This window comes from Daucus carota, chromosome 1, assembly GCF_001625215.2.
Source record: "Daucus carota subsp. sativus chromosome 1, DH1 v3.0, whole genome shotgun sequence".
NCBI lineage: Eukaryota > Viridiplantae > Streptophyta > Magnoliopsida > Apiales > Apiaceae > Daucus > Daucus carota.
Genome location: NC_030381.2, coordinates 46,397,130 through 46,419,480, shown reverse-complemented (window position 1 = coordinate 46,419,480; position 22,351 = coordinate 46,397,130). Strand labels below are relative to the sequence as shown.

The window sequence follows — 22,351 nt, the reverse complement described above, 5'->3', positions numbered from 1 at the left end:
CATTTATGTATTTGAATTTGGACCATTATTATCTATGCAAGGAGCCTGGATGACTGGATCAGGAGGATCCACAAGATTAGACTTTTTAAGCTGATCACCGGGGGGAAAAAACCCTCAAAACTCCTCTCTTAGACCTAAACTTTCATATGAATACCTATAACATGGTTTAAATTAGCATGTCATTATTTTAAAATTTCTTATCTCAAATTAGTGAAAAATGTTCCAAAATACCATTTACTAACGTCAGATACTCCAGCGTTTTGATTTTTGGAGAAAAACGCAATATCGTATTGCGTTTAACTTTAAAAATCACTACAAAATGCTAGACGATCTTATGTTTTGAAGTTGAAATGTGATGAAATAGCGTTTAGAATTACAATACGCCTGACGATGATGAAATAGCTTTTAGAGTTACAAAACGCTTGACAATCTAGTGTTTTGAAGTAACGGAATAACGATCAACGTTATGGATTGTCAAGTGTTAAATTTGATAATATTCTCTAACAGTGATATTTGAGTCTTTTTCCCAGAAAAAATGATAGTGATGACTAATGCATCACATTTTATCTTTGGAGGTGTTTAATATTATGTTTAAGTTAGCTAAAAAGAGGAATATTATGATTAATCGGTCCTACCACATGTGTGTCATAACATCAGAATGCAGAAGCGCCTCTTGTAAACCCAAGGAAAGATAAAGACAAGTCAAAAGTATAAAGATTCGTCCACAATATCCCGCACAAACGGACCCCCTCAACAGCCCGTGGCATGTCCTTTGCTCTGTCCCCCTCCCCACACTTTGCCTCTTCCTAATCTCTTTCATCTTCATAAATATTTTTGGAATCCCTCACTTTTCTGCTCTATATATATATTCCTCCCTTAGATTTTCATTCAAAACCGTACACACTTCATTTGTCGCAAGCTACATGGCAATCAAACAAATCCTTAAGAAATGCTCGAGCCTAGGGAAGAAACAAAACGCCCACAACCGCCCAACGGATGTACCAAAAGGCCACTTTGCAGTTTATGTGGGAGAAAATCGAACTAGACACGTAGTTCCTATTTCATTCTTGAGGCATCCGGAGTTTCAAGGCCTGCTTCGTCGCGCTGAAGAGGAGTTTGGATTTGATCATGACAGGGGACTCACCATTCCATGCGAAGAAAGAGTTTTCGAGTCACTTACCTCGTTGATAATAGTTGGTTGAGTTTTAAGTTTTACGAGAGATGATGGCTGAATCTTCTTTATGTTTGATTTTATTTTTTTAAAATATGTTTCTACGTGATGCCTTCTATCAGTCATGTTCATGCATTATTCTTGTTCACAAGCATAGATAGGAGAAGTTCTAGTCCATGGCCAACAAGCTTTCGTTTGATTTGCATCTTAGACTAACTATTGTACATAGTCTCACAGAACTGTACTTGCAGCTGCTTTTCTATTGGTATTTGAGCATTGTTTATTTATCTTTATTTGCCTGTTTTCACGGGGACAGAGCATAACATTGAATTGAAACTGAAATCGAAACCGGTAACAACTAAAAAAATTGAAATTGTATAAAACCTAATCGAAGTGAAATTGAAAAGCTAAAACCAAACCGATTCTAATGAATGCGGTTTCGATTTTAAGACACCATTAGAGCATTGTTAAAATATTTATATATATACGGGTTTACTCCACTTTAAATTAGCCTAGAAACTAGTCCTTGGCCAGTTTTTCATCACTGTTGTTAACTACAAAAATCACTCATTTGTATATCAGAATCACTAATATATATTCGCAAAATCTGAAAAATATAGATATATAAATACACATATATACAACGTATATCTTTATCATCTTCAATTATACTACATTGATAACCCTCCCGGCATTATTATCAACCCCTTCCACTACTGCCGCCTTCACTTACAATCATAATTTGTCTACCATCGTTCGTCATCATAACTTACCACTATAATGACTATCTAAAATTATCACACACCTCATCCCGTCATTTGCTATCATCATAGACCTTCTCCAACTATAATTGATTATCGATAATCGACTACCAATGGCAATCATAAGTAAATTTTCTCAATTATTAAAAATAAAAACTGATGAATATACTGTATAAAATAGTGATTAACAGCATAGAAACTAGTGATGTATGTGGATATAAACAGTGATTTAAAGAATGGTTTCTAATTTCTAAAATAACATTGATATATATATATATATATAATGCTGTAAATTTTAGTTCATGACATTTTTTAGGACACAATTGTACTTGGTCCAAGAAACTGATCTAAAAAAGATTACAACTAAAATACTAATGATGGGTGTTGGGCCGTCCAAAATATAACAGACCTGCTTTCAAGAAAAACGGGATAGGCCAGTGATATGCTTTATCTCTGTTCAAAAGCCCATACTCGTAATTTTTATTTGATAATTTGATAATCGGTGACATCCCCAAATCATTAATATTTCATATAAATTTAGTCGTCAAGATTTAAAATAATGGTCATTTATTTATATTAATATGTAATAGTAATTTAAATTTTCATGCAAATGTAATATAATTTTAATAATTTTGTATGAATATCTCAACGACTTACATACGTGAGGCGAGTTTATTACATGATTAATTAAATAAAATTGCATTTAATTTATTTAATATAGATATATAAATAAGAGTTTGCTTGTAACAGAAATTAGCTGCAGAGTGCAGACTATGGGTGTGTCGTCATTGGTCAGAGTCTACGGATTCTGAGGGGCACTGCCGTGGCACAATATATAAACGTGACACAAACACATGTAACAATTCCTAATAATCAATTTTATTTTAATTTCTTATGAATAATAATACAAAATTGTCTTAGATTTTAATATAAAAATTGGTTACTCGTCCTAAAGGAACAATCTTCGTTAATTAGCTTTGACAAACTATATTATAAACGCGTATTAAATATGTTTCAGAATTAGCATTTTCCTACATTCTTCCTCACAGAAGTAGAATGCAACTTCTTTTTGTTAATTTGTAATTTTCATGTAATACAGTAATATTCTGTAATAGTAATAACTAAATTAGCTTACAGGTCTAACATTTTAACATGAAATATACCCGATTAGCCGATCCCAATAGATTCAAATACCACTTTTTTTACGGGATCAAGGCAGGACAGATCGAAACAGAGCCCATCTCAGGTACAGAGGCACACGATCGTGAATGTATAAGTCATTGGGGTTGTCCGGGTAATCTTTAAAAAAAATGTTTTTTTCTTAAAATAAAAATGTGGACCAAAAGTGATAATTAAATTAAGACTTATAAATGATTAAATTGTTTTAAAAAAAGTCATGGAACAAAAATTAACATTCTCAATTTTTTATAAATGCTTCTGATTTTTTACACTAGAAGTCGGTTTCCTATAAGAAAACCATAAGCAGTCTTTGCCAAACAGCCACACTGTTCCAACACTTTTAAAGAACTAGGATTATTTATAATGTCGGAGACTTTAGTAAGTCTTTATATATTTTCATATTTAATCATAGATACGAAACACTTATAGAAAAACTAATCATTTAATATGATATAAAAATCAAGATTAATTTAGTCTTGTGAGAGACTCGTGTTCGAGTACCTATGATCTCCAATATTCTCATATTAAATTTAATTATATACACAAAATAATTTTTTGTACCGAAATAGACGGTCAGTGATACACTTTTGAATCTAAAAATGAACTCCCAAAAATGAAAGAAATGTGGAATGAGCCCTGAACTCCGCATGAGAGAATGAGTCACTTCAACGCGTATAATCAAATAAATTTTCGAAAAGCATTGTTTTGATCCAGTCTTTGTCAATAACTTTCCTAATGCTATGAGCTGTTTGAGAAGAAATTTCTCTAGCTTGAAGCCCCACAAAAGATTGAGCAAATTTTGATTGAAGTTTAAAATCTTCTTCCGACTGTTTTCAAGTCTTTATAGCGTATCCAAAATAGAGTCCGTTTTTCAAGCTCATTCGCATAAATAAAGACAAACGAACTCGTAAATTATTCAGATGAAGACAAACGAATTGTACTTTTTCCTGATAAACCATAAATATATTACTCCCTCCGTTTCTTTTTTCTTTTCTTGTTTGTGATGTCGATATTGTTCATAACATGAGACAAATTACTAATTTATCTAATCTATAAAATTAAATATAGTCATGAGTGATCTTGTTAGATTCGTATTCACGAGTACTTTAATACGGTGAAATTTTTATATTTAATACTAATACGAAATGAAAGATATTAACGATCAAAAGTGTGTGTTGCCAAACGTGAAAAATACAAATAAAGTATTTAGAGACGGAGGGAGTACAACAAAATCGGTAAGACCAGTTACATAGCTGCGCACCTCGATACATAGAGAAGATCTTAAAACTAGCTGATACTCCTGAGACAAACGAATTGTATATGGTGTGCAATTCGTCATGTCAAATAAGCATTGATTTAATTAAAATTTTACTTCATATATATTATAATTTGATCTGTATATATTCATCATATGTTGATTTTAATTAATTATCAGAAATTTTCATATTTACTCCCTTCATCATAAAATAATAGTTATTTTGATTTTTGACACATACTTTTAAATGAAAAAAATGTAATTTAACACATTATTTTTCAAATTCTATTTTTCTGAATAAAAATATGGATGTTAAATTTTTATTCAGGATTTTTTTTTCTTTTGAAAAGATAATATATGAAAATATGTTTTTTTTTATATCTCAAATTACATATAGGAAGTCAAAACAACTATTATTTGAAATGGAGGGAGTATATTTTTACCGGACGAATATATTTCAACACCGAAAGCCTATATTTATTTAAATCATGAGAATGTAAAGAGCAAAAGAAAGTCCAACTTCTTTTTTCCAACAAGAATACTAATAATCTGAGCACCGCGAAATTTGGGAGTTAAGACCGTTTGAATCCATGTCCAAACAAGCACTATATAGCTGTCTGGCTTCACTGAAATCAAGCAATCTGTTGGCTTTGATTATGCTTGACAAAACTCAATTATAGTCACACAGTCCAGGAAAACCAATCTATATCACTTTCTCATATATTTTCTGCAAGCAAAACATGAAGCAAGTACTATCTGCAACTGTGCGCACAGCTAATATAACTCCCAAGTCAAAACGTAGATGGAAACCAACTTGATCAAGGCTTCCCACATACTATTTGCTCAGATTATGAGCGTGCATGCAACTAATTAGTACAGTAATTAACAATAGCTTGATTATGAAGTCTGTAGATTGTCCCTTTCTATCGAATCTTCTGCTAAAAGAGAAAGATATTATATAGTATGCTAATAGAGTAATTACGTACAGCTAATAAACACAAACCGACGGTTTCCTAATCTCATATGATTAGAGAGGTTAATGTCACACTAGTCGACAAGATAGAGGATTATACTTGGCTGCGGCGATTCATTATTTCTATGCTGTTTTCTACTCCCTCTGTCCCACTCATTTCTTCATAGTTATTATTTTAGGATGTCCCTCTCATTTCTTTACGTTATTATAAATAGTAAATTTTTCCCATCATTACACCCACTATCTTCCCCTACAATCTCATATTTAACAATAAAAACTACTATTACACCCACTACTTTACTCCACTATCTCAAATCTATTATTAAATATTGGTAGGTCCCGCCATTTTACCCACTTTTCATCTAACTTTACTAATTTTTCATACATTGTCTTGGTCTCCGTGTCCCCCTCCGATGTAAACAATTGAGGGGGACGGAGGGAGTATTCAATTTATTTAGGACATTCGTTTTTTTTTCTTTTTTTACAGAATTTAGGACATTCGTTCAGACCACTAGACGACTAACACATGTTTAGAGTAAAAAAAAAAAAAGAAGATTTTTTTTTAAAAAAAATTATTATCCATACATTATGAATCAGAAAACCTAATATTAACCATCGATCAGTTCTTTTTGCTAATAATATGTCTTGATATTAGATCCTGACCCATTTATTTATACGTGCCAATAAAATATATCGGATGGTATTACTTAACCTTAGCTAAATATAGTCATGCAATATTTTACGACAAAGAATAATAGGATTGATACAAGTGTACAACACAATGATGAACAGGTGCATGCAAGTTTCATTGTTTGCAAAGAAAATAGGGGACAGTCGTACAGAATAAGGTGGTGCCACAGTACGATTTGTACACTGATGGAAATTGGAATGAATGTTTTAGTTTAGTGTATAGATATATTTTTTCGTCTCGAAATTTGTGACCATTCGAAATATTTAACCTTCTCTACATAATTTTATCTTAAATATTTTATAGGAACTGATACTTCTGATTACAGTGCGACTGTTATACCGGAACGTTTACATGATATGAAAGATTAAATCATACTATAAAATTATCATTAATTTATAGTTAATGGATCTAAATACGTATCCAAGCATTTTCCTCTTTTATATTTGTAAAAGTTATTATCAAATTATTTTTCGTCGAATGTTCATATTAATATTTTTCTTTTCTTTGAGCATTTTAACAATAAGAGCTTTGACAATACGAGCACCAATGTAAAATAAAATAGTATTTTATGGATCATCCTCTTGACATGGTTGTGCTGGTCATCATCTTCTTGGCATGATAATTTGTTCTAAAATGACTTTTAATGAGAACGGGAAGTCATCCATCTCAACTTTTTTCTGGTTATATATTCGACACAAGAATTTCCAGATCAGCATTTCAGAGGATTATTTACAGATTTCATTTTTCACCAATTTCCGTTAACACTCGTCCTCAATAACTTATTACGAAAAATTCTCCTTTATCTGAGTAGCATTGTGCTTTCCAAAGTACTGGTTTCGGATACTTCCGATCCATACCCAAAGTCAGATTTGGATTTACCCAAGATATGTGAATCTCAAAAAAGCTTTGGTCCTTTAAACAATATATCCGTACAAATTTACAGCAATAGCGTACCCAAAAACAAGATAATTCAATAATTCATACCACTAGTTTTACGAAAATTATCATCACGGGCTAGCACTTCCATGTGCGTGAACAGACATGCACATATGCTTTTTTATTCCCGTATTCAAGTATTTGTCTATTTATTTTTTCAAAAAAGGTATTTGTCTATTTGACAACCAGTCCGAAAAGTGTTTCAAGATTAGTTTTTTCAAGTTCAATTTTCTTTATAATTGTTGAACATAATTTGAAAAATTGATGATTAATCTCGTTAACCACTGATTATATGATAATTGGTTCGATAACTATTGATTAAAATTTTAATTATATAATTAAGTCTCGATTAATCCCATTTACAACATTATTTTTAAGGAGTTTTCACTCTAACTACAGGCACAACTCTAATTTTATAATTCCTATGTTTGAACATTTAGTACAAATTCAGCTTCTAATTATCTGAAATAATTCTGCCACTATCCGGATGACCAAAATATACATTATAAATTTACTTAAAGCATTTGACTATATTTAATAATACACAGATCTTCATTTTTACTTGAATATTTAAATATTCAATCATAAATAATTTACATAGCAAGATGTAGATTATAGTACAATACAATAAGATAAATAATATATATAATTAATCCGGTTGTTAACTAACTCGGGATTTGCTCGTTTGAGCTACAAGCCTAAAATTCCATCTTCCCAAGCAAAAATATATATAATATTATATTACTATATGGTTAGTAGTGGTGGGAAACTCGTCCGAGTCAACTCAACAGCAGTGGCCGAGATTGCTCACCCCAAAAGCCAATACTGTGGCAGCGCATCGGAAGATCATCAACTCGAGCTGAGTTACTCGACGAGTCAGAGCGAGTTACAAGTCGCAAAATGTCGAGAAAAACAGACTCGTCACAAGGAATAGCTAGTGGGCCTTGGTGACAAAACCCATACTCTTCTTCAGCTTGGGCCAGTAGCGTCCTAAAGACGGGGTGGTTCAGGTACGTCGCGCGCACGATAAATCTCGTGTGGCCGCTGCCTACGGTGATGGCCACGTGTCCTGCGGGTACGTCGGAGGGGATGAAACGAGGAGAGGAGTGGCGCCAGCGCCGGAGGAGTTGTCTGAGTCGGACTATTTGCCGGATTTGGTTGCACTTTCCCATTGTCCGGCGGGGAAAAATAGAGATAAATGTGAAAAACAGAGTGAGAGTAGTGAGAGTGAAGTGTGAGAAAGAGAGTGGGAGTATTTGGAAAAGGGAATGTACTTTTATAGAACCAAAGGACAAGAGTACCGTTTTTGATTATTTGTATTTTTTTAGTTGTATTTGTATACTACTCCATCCATCTCACCAGGTTTTTTATCGTTTTCTTTTTTAGACGTCCCACTCATTTTTTTTACATTACAAAACTATCCTAAAATAATTAATGGGTCTCACTACTTCACCCACTTTTCTTTCTCTTTTTTTATTATTTTATACATAATTATTAACCTTTGTGCTTAAACCCAATGTAAAGAATGTAAAGAATTGGGTGGAATGGAAGGAGTATCTTTTAAAATCCCAAATTATCTCCCTTACGCTTATTATATATAAGTATATAATAATAATATATAGTGTCATAGTGATTTAAGACATGATTTTTGTATATGAATTTCAACAATATGTCTTATGATTAATATAATATTATACTCCCTCCGTTTCAAAATACATGTCCACTTTAGAAAAAATAATTTGTTTCAAAATACTTGTCCACTTCAACTTTCAATGTGAATTTATATTTCCAAAATCAATTCTCCTCCACATATTTCAAATTTATATTTCCAAGATGAACCATACACCACACATTAGGTTCAATTAATGACTTATTGCACCTCTTTTTTCACAAAATCCACTTTTCTTAAACTATATGATTTTTTAAAAGTGGACATCTAATTTGAAACGGAGGGAGTATTTGAATTATAATTGGAGGGAAGAGAAAAGATGAGAGAGAAGATATGTGCAGAAAGTGAGAAAAATAAATTTTTTATTGATAGGAGTGAAATAGGACATGTAAATTGATGTTTCAAAAATAAGTCACTTGATGAATGTCCTATTCAACATGTCTAGGACATTGTTGGAGCACTCATTTATATAAAATGCTTTAAATTCCAGTATAGGACGCTAGTTTTGGACTTGCTCTTAGTATCAGAGCATTTGAAGCAAATGAGTGCTCCAACAATATCCTAATGATGAAGATATCGAACAAGTGCTTTATTTTTTAGGCACCATTATGCATGTGTTAAACCATTTCTATCAATAGATAATTAGCCTTCCATCTCAACACATATATCTCCTCTCTCCTTTTGATTTCCCTCCAATAATAATTTAAATATATTACTATTTTAATAATAAGGCACAATAACAAAACATGTTGTTAGAGTTGATATTAAGATGATGTCCTAAATTACTAGGACATTATTTTTCATTATATTTATAAGACACTTACTAGAACATTGTTAGACTTGCTCTTATGTATCTTGCATATTGCTTTTGTTGTGAATAGATGGCAATATTCAATCTGATGCAAATTAATAACATATTGGGATGGAAATATATATATGTATATAAACCAGCAATAAAAAGTAAATACAGTTAATTTAAGTAGGCTCTGCAAGTTTGAACTACCAAGACAATTAAAAAGCTTGCAAGTATGGCAAACCAAACATATGGAGGCAACCAATGAAACAGAATCACAGCCAAAAGCATGTACTCATGCATGTGAACATGACAGATTATTTTTTTTCAGATTGTGCATCATTCAAACTTCTCAATATCCACCAAGAGGAATTTGAACCATAGACATAATGGTTAAAGCCAAAACAATGATGCAAAACTAAACTTATAAAAACTCACAGCGTACGACATTCGCACAAAATGATAATAGTTTTCGATCATTACAAGTTATTCCTCTAGAAGACTCTGTGAAAACAACTCGCATCTTTCAGTGGCCTGCCTTGGCTGCAGCTTTCTGCTGAGATTTGGCTTTTGCCTGGCAGAGGAAACAACAGACCATATCAATAAAAAGCAAAATTTTGCTTCTCAGATTTATTCCTTTCTCTTTTATGAGAAGTTAAAATAGCCTCAGTCTAGTCTGAAAATTCTAGCTGATTAAAATAGCCTCAGCCTAGTCTGAAAATACATGCCCTAAAGTTTGTTAATTGTATCATAAAAAGGAAACTGCAACTACAATTCCCAACACCCAAGTAAAGTAGTCTATTATAATAGGAGCAATACTGCAATAGAACATCTAATGCAAGTAAAGTATATCTTTGCTACTCCGAATAAAAAAAAAGTTTAAATCACTTATGGAAGTAAAATAATTAATAAAACCAAATTCTTCTTCTAGTTTTTACATCAAGTAATTGGTTACCAAATTTATTTTGGAAGTTCATATACTACATTGAAGGCAAGTGATGGCATATGTTATTCAGTAACTGATTCACTGAGTTCATATACTACATTCAAGGGAGAGCAACAGATGACATATGTTATTCAGCAACTTATTCACAAAATATAACGTCTGGCATTAACATGGCACAACAAAAAATATGCTTAAAAGCTGGGTGCAACAAGGAAAAAGATTGGTGTTTTCACCAGCAAACTGTGGAGGGTTCTTGATATATATACACACACAGCAACATGGAATGTGTCAATACGTCGTACCAATCATACAGAAAGATGTATATTTCAATTTAATCACATAACAAATAAGCACGCCAGATGGCATAATTATCTGTTTGTTTAACAGGTATGTGAGCTCGATTGTAATTATTGCGGAAGGCCTAATAAACAAAGTAGGGATTGAAATGATCAAGGAGAAGAAATATTGTTAGAGAAAAGCGGAAGGGTAAATTTTAAAGCGCACAAAGTGCTGGTCTCTCCCACTTCACTTTCGTCAACAGAGGTTGAAGAAGCACTATAAGTTGTCTAGTATCATGAAGTGGTTCTTTGACCAAAAAAAAACAATACATTTACATTAGTTTTATTATCAAATACAATTATATTATTATCTATCTTGCATCATTAAGAGCTTCAACTACACAATTAATGGAAAGAGCTTGACCATGATTTGACTTACTTTAAGAATAGTAGCCATTCATTTTATTTAATGAGCTGAAAGTCTGAGACTATATGACTGCTCACAATTTAGAATGTCGTAGAAGAAGATTATTCTAGAAGTATAAAATGAAACACAACTAGGACACACGTGTCTCAGATAACATTATATTCTTTTTCTTAATTGTGACGAAACTTGGTTAATATATTCCTATATAATTATTACATATATGTTTCATTCCTCAACCATGGTCAGTACTTAAAATTAAATAGCCATGAAACACCAGATGCAGCCTTTTTTGAGGTACATCCATACATGAAAGATAGAAAGCAATCAAATCATGTCAACAAATACCAATACTGGGCACCACGGTACAAAATTTACACTACTGAAACACGCACTACACCAAGCAATACAATGCATCATACAAGAGTGCTTGTGATGGTGTGAGGCACTAGCAAGATTACTCCAAACTCATTGATCCAACTAGTGAATCAAGTGTCCATATAAATCAACATGATATGCATCAGTATGTCTTAACAGAACAGAAAATGCCATAACAAAATCGAAGTTACAAATTACTAAAAACACAGTAGCATATAAAGTTGCCAATCATGCCACAATCGCCTAAAATCCTGTAATCAGCTTTAATAACTAACCCCGCTAAAACCCAATCATATTCAATTATTTATAAACCGAAAAAAATAAAATTATCGAAAATACCTTAAGATACTTGAGCTTCATGCTTCCATAAACCAGTCCAAACGAAAAAGCGGATACTCTAGCCACCTAACATACATATACATAGATAAAAACACCCAAATTTAGCCAACCATCAAACATTTCGTATATATACATACAAAAACACCCAAATTACACTGACCCATAACAAGAATAAGTCAAAAGGGAAAATTACCAGAGCAAGTGTGCTGGTTCCTGAATAAGGTCCTGGTGGCGGCGCCATTGATGCTAGAGTCGAGAGAGAGATCGAGAAAGAGAAGGGAGTGGGAGACAGAGAGAGATTCAACTAAGACCTAAAATTCAAGAAATTGAGCGACTGATTTGGGAGAAGGCTTTGATCTTTTTCACTTGGGATAACTGAATCTGAGAGCGGCCCAATATGAATAACAGTCTAGTCCAGTTTAACAGGTCCAGACTCAAATGAACACTCCTTCCTTCTAAAATCTAAAATAAATTAAAAGAAAATTTAATAAATTATTCAATCTAAATTAAGGAATAGGATAAGGAGTTTTACCTCTGTTTTTTATTTATTTATTTTTTATACTTTGAGTAGAATAATTATTTATATTTGTTATATATGGTCATATTTATTTAGAGGGATTATAATTCGCAGATTATTATATTTATTATTTAAATTTTAAAGAGTTATAATCTCATGAATCTATATCTATATTATTGTTTTAATTCATTTTTAAAAGTAACGAGGCTCGAAATTACTTGGGATTGTTAGCTTAGAAAAACATTGCTTAACTTATATGCCCAGAATCCAGCTTATCTACATATCTTCTATCTTCTGTTGATGTCTCCGGTCTAAGAACCCGGTGGATAGGTGTTTTCATGAATAATAGAGTCATACTTTGAGATGTTTCTGTTGATCTTTTACTTTTTTTACAACATATGATGACATCTGGTATAGATCTTGGGTTTGATCTGGATGCTATAGCATTTTTCCATACAAATTACAGCACTGGTGACTCTGTGCTTGAGATGCTCAACTCAGACAAACTAGTTTAAAACTTAATATGCTCCAGCCTCAAAGGACCAACTAATTGGAAATTTGTTTCTTTTCCAATAACCTTAGTTTGACTCTGTCACATTTGCTTTTCAACACTTAAGAGTCTTGTTCTGTTTTGCTCAATGATACTATTATTAATGAGCTGAGAACAGACTGGTCTTGTTTCACTTCATGCTGCCATGATAATACCAAGGAAACAAGTTCTTTCAAATTAAGGTTACTTATCTTGGCATATAGGTATTTTATAATTGTTTCATATCTTATACTATAATCTATCTGCCTATAATCAGTATGCTAATATAAGTCTTGATAATACTATCAGCAGGAAAAAATGCAAGCAAAAACTTTTCCACAAAACAGTTAATCCGTAACCAAAGCTGCAGTATGTATAAATTCATCCACGGAAAATTTACCCCCAAATAATTGACCTGACTCACTATTTTGGAAACAAAGTCTGTATTCCAGATCCAAATTTATCCCCGTTTAGGTTAACATAGCATCAAGCGATAACTTTCGATCCACAAGCAGGGATTAAGGAATAAGAAAAAACCTAAAACCCAGGTTTTGTTGGGAATTTATCTGATGGTGATGTAGCGATTGGTACCATGCTTAGCCCAGTGTTCTTTAAGATCTAAGGGCATGCGAGTGTCATGGCCTTCGGCTGCTAACCGAGTTAGCAATCTAGAAAAAACATTCCCGCTCATCTTTCTTCCACCCATCCTTGAGTGTCGCTTATTTGGCAATTGCGGCAAAGGATACTGTGACTTGGTGGTTGTGCAACAGGACGACTGCCAGCCCCCGTTTCCCCATTTGTAACACTGATGCTGAACTCCTGTGCACGAGCAAACGGGTATAGGCATTGTGGATTCATCATATATGATTTGCTTCATCGAGCCGAGATTCTTAGCATCCCACTCAGCCTTTGACCAGTCAGTAGTGACATGCCTGTTCAAATCTTCATTTATTTTCTTCGCCTTCAGTTGTGACTTTGATGAAACAAACTTCTTTGGTTTTCTAGGTTTTTCCTGGTGCGCCTTTACACCTTCAGATGAAATGGCTTGTAGCGGGAACGCATCAGTTATAGCCCCTTCCTTTGTGTTGTAAGCAGCTACCAAGGGGTAATTAGCAACATGGTGAACTCGCTTTGATCCACGTTGGATAGTGTTGTTCCATGCAGTGCTCATGGTCGTCTCCTGGAATCGAAGGGCTTCGAGAGCAATTTCTCGTTCCCTTAAAGCACTGTCACGCTCAGAGATTGCTGCATCACGTAGCTGGATCGCTGAATCTCTTTCCTCCAATGCAGCCTTTCTTTCAGAAAGAGCTCTATCACGTTCCTCAAAAGCAGCATCCCTCTCAGCAATGATGTGTGCAATCTTCCCAGGCATTAAGAAAGCATTCTGATCCTTCATCTGATATTGGGGCACCATATTCCACTGCAAAATGATGTGATGACAGGAAAATCATAATGAGAATTATATTTGTTGAATTTGAGATACTAATGACTAGGAGTCTAGGACTGAAAATCATGTTTCTTTGCTTTAAAGATTTGTTATCACCTGACTGTGAGCACCTTTGTAGAACTCCATGTGTCGAGCACGACCACCTTTATCCATGAAGTTGCAAGTGAGGGGAAATATGGACAACTTAGTCTCAACTAGTGAATTTATGATATCCACTCTTCTTAAACCACGGAATCTTCCTGCATTTGACAAAAATGGAGGATTTTAGACTCCTGCGCTAACTATAAACAGGGGGGAATATATGTTTTTTACCAAAAGCGTCAAATTAAAAACTTATTTGCGGTAATAACCAGAGGCAAACACAATCATCACCCAGTTAACAGAAATATATTTAGCTTTTCAGCACAATGAGATTTCTTACTTTATAAAATAGTTCATTTAGTCAAATACGAACACGGATTATCCAAAAAAAAGCTTTTATTATTTAGATAACATCATACAAATACACTAAATCAATCTTTTCGTTTACATTGTACAGCAAAAAACTTTAATCTGAGTATTAAAATGAAACTAATCTTGTGCACTCTTGTTAATATCACATCTCTAAGCAATAAACGAAGCACAGATGTACAGGTCTGCTTGTTAAAAGAACATGAAAAGCAGATCATGCAATTGGAGATACAGACAGTATAGTAAGCACATTCATGTCAGTCTGATAATGCCCACTAACATATGTAAGCCTTCGATTGATTACTGAATTTGAGATCAATGAATAAACATGCTGCTGCAACTACGTGCCAGAATCCAACCATGTAGTAAAAACTATATAGACCGGAGAGCAGACCTATTTGTAGCGAGTCAAACTTCAGTGACATTTATTACAGTAACCAGAACACTGGAATTCCAAGCATACAAAGCAAGAAATACATCTCAACAGTAAAGGACTGATGTTACATAACAGGGAAGCTGAGTTTGAATTTTATTGTTAGTAACTTTTTGTCGACAAACACTATGACCCTATAATCAAGTCCAATATTGGTAAAAATAATATATATCCCATGTCACTTAAAAGCTGAAAAAACCACATATAGCACATATTATCATTACTTTGACTAAATTCGATTCCCAATAACAATTAGGTGTATAAAAATATTAGACTGTAGATTCCGCCCAGGTCGAGACATACACATACCATATCCTTACTTACCAAATTAAATAAATTCTAACTCGAGAAGCTGTTTAGATGTAGTTTCTTGTGAACAAACAGTCGAACACTAATAAACCATGTCCCTATAATCAAGCCCAGTATTACAATTGACCAAATTCGATCCCAATAACAAGCACGTTCAAAACCCAAAAAGGATTAATCGAATCAAGTGCTTTGACAATTAATGTATAATCAATTCATCAAATACAACAGAACAACCACACTATCATATTACGACCCAAGTACAAATGAGTTGAGATATAACTAGGTTCAGGACAAATCAAACAAAATTAACAAAATTCAGAAGTAACTAAAGTAAAAAACACATGATTACAACTAACGACTAAAGCTATAGATTGAACAGACAAAACCCACAAAACTTAGCTAAATTAAAGAATGAACAAGGCGTAATAAACAACAAATGCATGTGGGTGTGAGAAAGAAACACACATACATATATATAACAGATAGATAGAAACATGGGGTAAAGAGAGATGATAAAGACTTACAGATTGAAAGAATCATCGAAGGTAAAAAAGCATCGCCCAGAAAGAAAGAGGGGAAGTGACAAGTAGGGAGTAGGATTATATGCGATTTTAATCGCTAATTTTCACTTTTTTTATGGATTTTAATCGCTAATGTTGAAAATTATAATTCTCGTTTTCTTTGTGAATAAGTGGAATTTTCGTATAAAGATAGTTAGGGTTATACGTACTACACAGCATATTATATTATTGAGTCCAAAATTGAATAAAATATAAGATATTATGTTTTAATTTTAATTTTTTTTCTCAATAATTATAAACATCCTGTAACCTCCACATTATGTTCTGCAACATAATAATTGTTGTAACAAAAGATAGAACAATTACTTTTATAAATCGTAAGACAGTGGCGCTGTGTTTGAAAGTTAGCGGTTTGGGGAAAAATTAGAGGTTTGCGGTGATTTAGAAGTTTGACTATTTCAATTCGCTAATAATAGTGTTTGATAGTTAGCGGATTGAAATGGAGGTTTGGGCTCAAAAAGCTACTTTGAGGAGTTTTCTGTTTTAGAGATTTTGGTATGTGCCATAAAAAACTAATGAAACAGTTATTTACCAAATAATTTTACACGAAAGCGTTAATTTAATCCGCTTGTTAAAACATCTATTTTAATCAGCTAGTCAAAACATTTAATTCAATCCGCTAACAGCTACCGTTAACCTCTAATTCCCAAATAGGACCAGTTTTATAATATAACTCATCCAAAAACAATGTTCTTAATGATTGTTAAAGTGGCAAGATGTTAATGATTAATTGATAATTATGTTTAAGACTACTTATAAATAATATATTTAAAATTGAATTATCAAAGATATTATTTATAATTAAAGTAAAAAATTATGACTAATACTACAATACTCTAACTTAACTGGGGATTATACAAACCAGCCACAGTCAGTAGACACAATTACTTCGATTAATCACTAAAAAAAAACTTGCGCAGTCACTAAACATCATCACTAAATTAATTCGATTAATCACTAAATAAAACAAACTCAATCCAACCCAACCACCATCTTTACCTCAGGTCCTCGGCCACCCTCGACCATCACCCACCCAGGCTATTCGCCCATCGTCATTTCTATATAGACCTCTTGGTGAAAAAGATGTGAAATAAAAATATAATTTTATGCACATGTTATATTTATTTTATATTTTATATTAATTATAGATAAATTTATATACTTATCATGATTTTATCAGGCATTTTAACGAATGTCTTATTCGAAATAAGTTAAAAGATGAGTTATATAGTTATCTTATTATTTTTACTTTCTCATGATATTCTGAATCTATCACGGGCTTAACACGATTGTCTTCATAACTTTCGATGTATTATAATCATTGTTTCATGTTTTTTTTTTGAAACATATCATTGTTTCATGTTAAAAATTACTATTTCACATAAAACAAATTTTTATATTAAATGGAAAAATAGATTTATAAAATGACAAATGCATATATGAGTTCCTGTAAAATCAGTATGACTCAAACAATCCTAAATGCAAATGGAAATGAAAACAGACAATTGTTACTCTGGACTCGTGGAGCCTTACTAATAACAGTTGCATTATTTTTCCAAGAACTTTAACTTAAATAGCATGTCATTAAAGGTCATTTACTATATTTAAAATAAACATGAAAAATGTTACTTCAAAAGCATTCCATCATAGATCATTGACCGTATAAAATATATGTCGTAAATACTTATCTACATCAATGCTTAGCCATACAATCTCTAAATATCTAGATGATTTTCAAAAAATATCTTGATATTATTTATAAAATAAACATGAAAATATTACTTTAAAAGCATTCATCATATATCATAGACCCTATATTGAATATATGCACCAAATACTTATCTATCCATATATAATGTACATACACGAGATGCACGGGATAATTATCCAGGCTGATGCTTAGTCATATATACCTTTCAAAATGTCTTGATATTTTAGCGAAAAATATTTGAGAATCAAATATCAATTTTGTGCTCCCTTTTGTATAAATCTATGATATTACTCATATTAACGAACATTCAATTTGACATGGATAATTTAATTATTTTTAATTTTTTTTACTTTATTTGAAGGTATAAATATTATAATATTAATTATAAAAAGGACCGAATGAAAAGAAGGGTTGTGACGATATTTTGTGAGACAACATATTTCATTCTTCCTCAACTGAATTTAATTTGACCTTGTGATGAATGTACCACGAACATTTTAATATATATAAACTTTTCGGGCGAAAGAAACTCAGAGACATGACAAGATCTTCCGGCATCAACTAGTCGATCCATTATCCATCTTAATAGCTCTTCAATTTGACACAAACTTCTCGTATATAACCATCAAACGTCAGTGGTTCTTATGAAATTCTATTCACACCAACAATTACTTAAATTTTTCCTTTTTTTGTCGGAGCATGGGATGGGGTTGTGATCGGCTATAATATTATATCACAAACATCAGGTGTTTTAACACATAAGACATATATTAATTATCAAGAATTATTTGACTCGTGATCTATGTTGATTTAAGTTTTGTGATATCATGGTGTGCTGTCGGAATTTAAATTTATACGTCCAAATCTATCTTCATATAATGATTTAAAATTTAAATTGAATTTCATATAATGATTTAAAATTAAATTGAATCTCATGACCGTGTTATATTGATTTAGTTATCATTATAATAAATATGATATGATACTAATATTTTAAAACTTTCAATAATATCATAGTTAGCATCAATTCAATTGGGAGTTGGTTTCAAAAATAAAATTCAATTCGGAGCCGGATTTCAAAATTCGGGAAAAAAAATTTCAATTCGGAGCCGAATTTCAAAATTGGGAAAAAAGGAGTTGGCCCAGCGGGCTAGACATGAGCTCTCTCAGCTTTACTAGTATATAACACACCCCTCGCCTCCATGCATTTCTCATTCCGCCGATTGTTCTAATCTCACCGGAGGGAATAACTTTCCGGCATTCTCTTTATATCTCTCAGTATAAATTTTTGTCAAGTATCTGAGGGAATACTTGAATGCAATTCAAGTAATCCACGAGGGTTTCGTTTCACCTTTATTCCGTGTTTTTTGTGTGCTTCTTTTGACGGGGGTGGCCGGGGCTCTAGCCTCGGCAGATTCCAAAGCCCCCATCTTTTACAACCACATACACAATTACACACACACACACACACACTTCTGTATCTATATCTCTTTATCTTTTTTTTTTGTTTGTTTTCATCTTGATACAATATGCCTGGTTTAGCTTGTGTTGACGCCGCCATTGCACCTCCGCCGTGCTACGCTTTTACATCCTGGGAAGCGTGTCTTCCGGCGCCGGAGATGAATTCCGGCGGAGTGGCCGATTTGCAGTGGTCGCCGGCGCTCTCGGCCGCGTTGTACAGGATTGACAAATGGGGTGGTCCTTATTTCGGCGTGAATGAAAACGGCAACGTTTCGATTTACCCTCATGGTGCGAAAACGCTGAATCATCAAGAGATTGATTTGCTTAAGGTTGTGAAGAAGGCTTCGGATGCGAAAGATGAGGGTGGGCTTGGTTTGCAGCTGCCGATTGTTATAAGGCTGCCTGATGTGTTGAAGAATAGGGTTGAATTGATTCACTCAGCGTTCGAGTCTGCGATTGAGGCGCAAGGGTATAATGGTCATTATCAGGGTGTTTTCCCTGTCAAGTGTAATCAGGACAGGTTTGTTGTGGATGACATTGTGAGATTCGGGTCCAAGTTGCGGTTCGGGCTCGAGGCGGGGTCCAAACCGGAGCTTTTACTAGCTATGAGTTGTTTGTGTCGGGGGAATCCGGAGGCGTTTCTTGTTTGTAATGGATTTAAGGATGTGGAGTTTATAACGCTTGCTTTGGTGGGGAGGAAGATGAATTTTAATACTGTGATTGTGCTTGAATTGGAACAAGAGCTTGATATGGTAATTGAGTTGAGTCGAAAGCTAGGTGTTAGGCCTCTTATTGGGATGAGGGCGAAGCTGAGGGCGAAGCATGAGGGACATTTTGGTGCTACTTCTGGGGAGAGAGGTAAGTTTGGACTTACAACTACTCAGATATTACGCGTTGTTAGGAAATTGGATGAGTGTGGTATGCTTGATTGTTTGCAATTGCTGCATTTTCATATTGGTTCTCAAATTCCCTCTACTGCTCTGTTGGCGGATGGGGTAGGGGAAGCAGCTCAGGTGTACTGTGAACTAGTTCGTCTTGGTGCTCGTATGGGTGTTATTGATATCGGGGGTGGTTTGGGAATTGATTATGATGGTTCCAAATCACCTAATTCGGATGTTTCAGTTGATTACACTCTGGAGGAATATGCAGCTGCTGTAGTTGGCGTAATTAAGTCTGCATGTGACCGTAAGATGGTTAAGCATCCAGTGATTTGTAGTGAAAGTGGTAGAGCAATTGTCTCTCATCATTCAGTATTGGTATTTGAGGCTGTATCTTCAAGTAAGAATAGTGTACAACAAATGACCCCAGTTGACGTCAGTTATTTAGTTGAGAGACTCCCTGAGGATGCTATTGTCGATTACCGGAAATTGTCTGCAGCTGCTACTGGTGGTGAGTACGAAACTTGTTTGCTTTATTCTGATCAACTGAAGCAAAAATGTGTAGAGCAGTTCAAGGAAGGGTCTTTTGATCTTGAACAGCTTGCTGCTGTTGATGGGTTGTGTGACTTGGTGTACAAGGCAATCGGCGCTTCTGATCCTGTGAGGACTTACCATGTTAACTTGTCCGTTTTTACATCCATACCTGATTTCTGGGGTATTGGACAGCTGTTTCCGATTGTGCCTATTCATCGCCTTGAGCAAAAGCCAGTGGTGAAGGGAACTCTCTCCGACATAACATGTGACAGTGATGGAAAGATTGGGAAGTTCATAGGGGGTGAAGAGAGCCTACTGCTTCATGAATTGGGAGGAGGTGGTGGAGGTAGTTACTATCTAGGGATGTTTCTTGGTGGGGCTTATGAAGAGGCGCTCGGGGGTATTCACAATCTTTTTGGTGGGCCGAGCGTTGTTCGTGTCTCACAGAGTGATGGTCCTCACAGTTTTGCAGTGACAGGAGCTTTTCCTGGGCCTTCCTGTGCTGATGTTCTCCGGACAATGCAGCATGAGCCTGAAATGATGTTTCAGACGCTCAAGCACCGTGCTGAGGAGTATGTATTCGATGAGGGTGCTCGTGGTTTTGACCATGATGCTATAGCAACTGGGCTTGCCAGTTCTTTCCAGAACATGCCTTATCTTGTTAAAGATGATGATGATAATGGCTACTATTATTCTGATGTTATTAACAATGGCACTGTTGTGGATTCTGATGCACCTGAGGATGAGGAGTGGTCCGACTGCTGTGCTTAAAATTTTGTCTGGGCATCTGCAAACTGGAAGCATCTCTTTGTATTTGGTAGTTTGTCCTTTCAGGTCGTCTGTGTTTTAAGTTTGTGCTCTTCTTTATTTAATGTATGTTTACAATAATATAAGACCGAGCGAATCATTTGCATCCGGCCATCCGCAAATAAATAAGTGCCAAGTTGGTCGGATCAGTGTATGATTGGCTTCCTGAAGCCTCTTGTCTGAGTTCTTTTATGTTGCTGTGACAAAGTTTTGGTAAATTATTCTGCTTGTTTGTAATTTACAATTACTCTTTCCTTTCCTGACTGCCTTCTGTCATTCTGTGTGTAATGAGATTACAAGCAAGCTAATGATGATTTATCAGTGGTGGCCTTTTGTTTTTTGTTCATTTACTCTCAGTGATCCAGGGTTGGGTACTTTGAGTTGTTTGGTTCTGTTTTCTACATTACCGAAAGAAATTACTGATTACATATTGGATGAGGCTGGTAGAATAGTCTTACTGTATTGGGGTCTTGTTTACCTTGGTTAAAGATTATGCTGTACTTTGCGCCGCTTTGTATAAATCTTGAGTTTAATTGGTTCTAATACGAGTATACGACTACACTAGTAATGAATGGCTGGTGATGCAGTATGCTGGTTTTGAGAATCATTGATTAGTAATTAAAAATAGAATAAAAACCTCTCTGTGTTGCGCTCTGATTCTGTAAGCGATTTGGAAGTAGTTCTGATCAAAAGTGTTATTAACAATAACAAATTTGTACTATGCTGTTTTTTTTGGTTTGCCTTATGTCTGGTTGTCTTGCTTGAAATTTTGGAATGAAATTAGTGTTGCTGAGTGCGAAGGCAACTAAGACTGATGATCTGGGGCGGACGCCATCAAGCAGTGCCATACAAAAATGATCAACAGGGGAATATGCTTAACGACATGAGGAAAACTGGCAAC

At 34.1% G+C, this 22,351-nt stretch overlaps 3 protein-coding genes across 3 annotated transcripts; 1 reads left to right on the top strand and 2 right to left on the bottom strand.

Moving 5' to 3' along the window:
- Positions 1-9,693: 9,693 nt before the first annotated feature.
- Positions 9,694-12,149, bottom strand: LOC108212343 (uncharacterized). The gene is made up of 3 exons (XM_017384072.2): positions 11,987-12,149; positions 11,794-11,859; positions 9,694-10,002 (listed from the first exon to the last, which is right to left on the bottom strand). The coding sequence occupies exons 1-3, from the start codon at positions 12,032-12,034 to the stop codon at positions 9,955-9,957; spliced, it is 162 nt and encodes a 53-aa protein (XP_017239561.1). The 5' UTR covers positions 12,035-12,149; the 3' UTR covers positions 9,694-9,954.
- A 1,009-nt stretch (positions 12,150-13,158) lies between these two features.
- Positions 13,159-16,142, bottom strand: LOC108205973 (protein BASIC PENTACYSTEINE4). The gene is made up of 3 exons (XM_017376113.2): positions 16,003-16,142; positions 14,383-14,525; positions 13,159-14,259 (listed from the first exon to the last, which is right to left on the bottom strand). The coding sequence occupies exons 2-3, from the start codon at positions 14,437-14,439 to the stop codon at positions 13,402-13,404; spliced, it is 915 nt and encodes a 304-aa protein (XP_017231602.1). The 5' UTR covers positions 14,440-14,525; positions 16,003-16,142; the 3' UTR covers positions 13,159-13,401.
- A 3,023-nt stretch (positions 16,143-19,165) lies between these two features.
- On the top strand, positions 19,166-21,620 carry LOC108215342 (arginine decarboxylase-like). The gene has a single exon (XM_017387803.2). It carries the CDS (start codon positions 19,300-19,302, stop codon positions 21,412-21,414), a length of 2,115 nt encoding a protein of 704 aa, XP_017243292.1. The 5' UTR covers positions 19,166-19,299; the 3' UTR covers positions 21,415-21,620.
- The last annotated feature ends 731 nt before the right edge of the window (positions 21,621-22,351 follow it).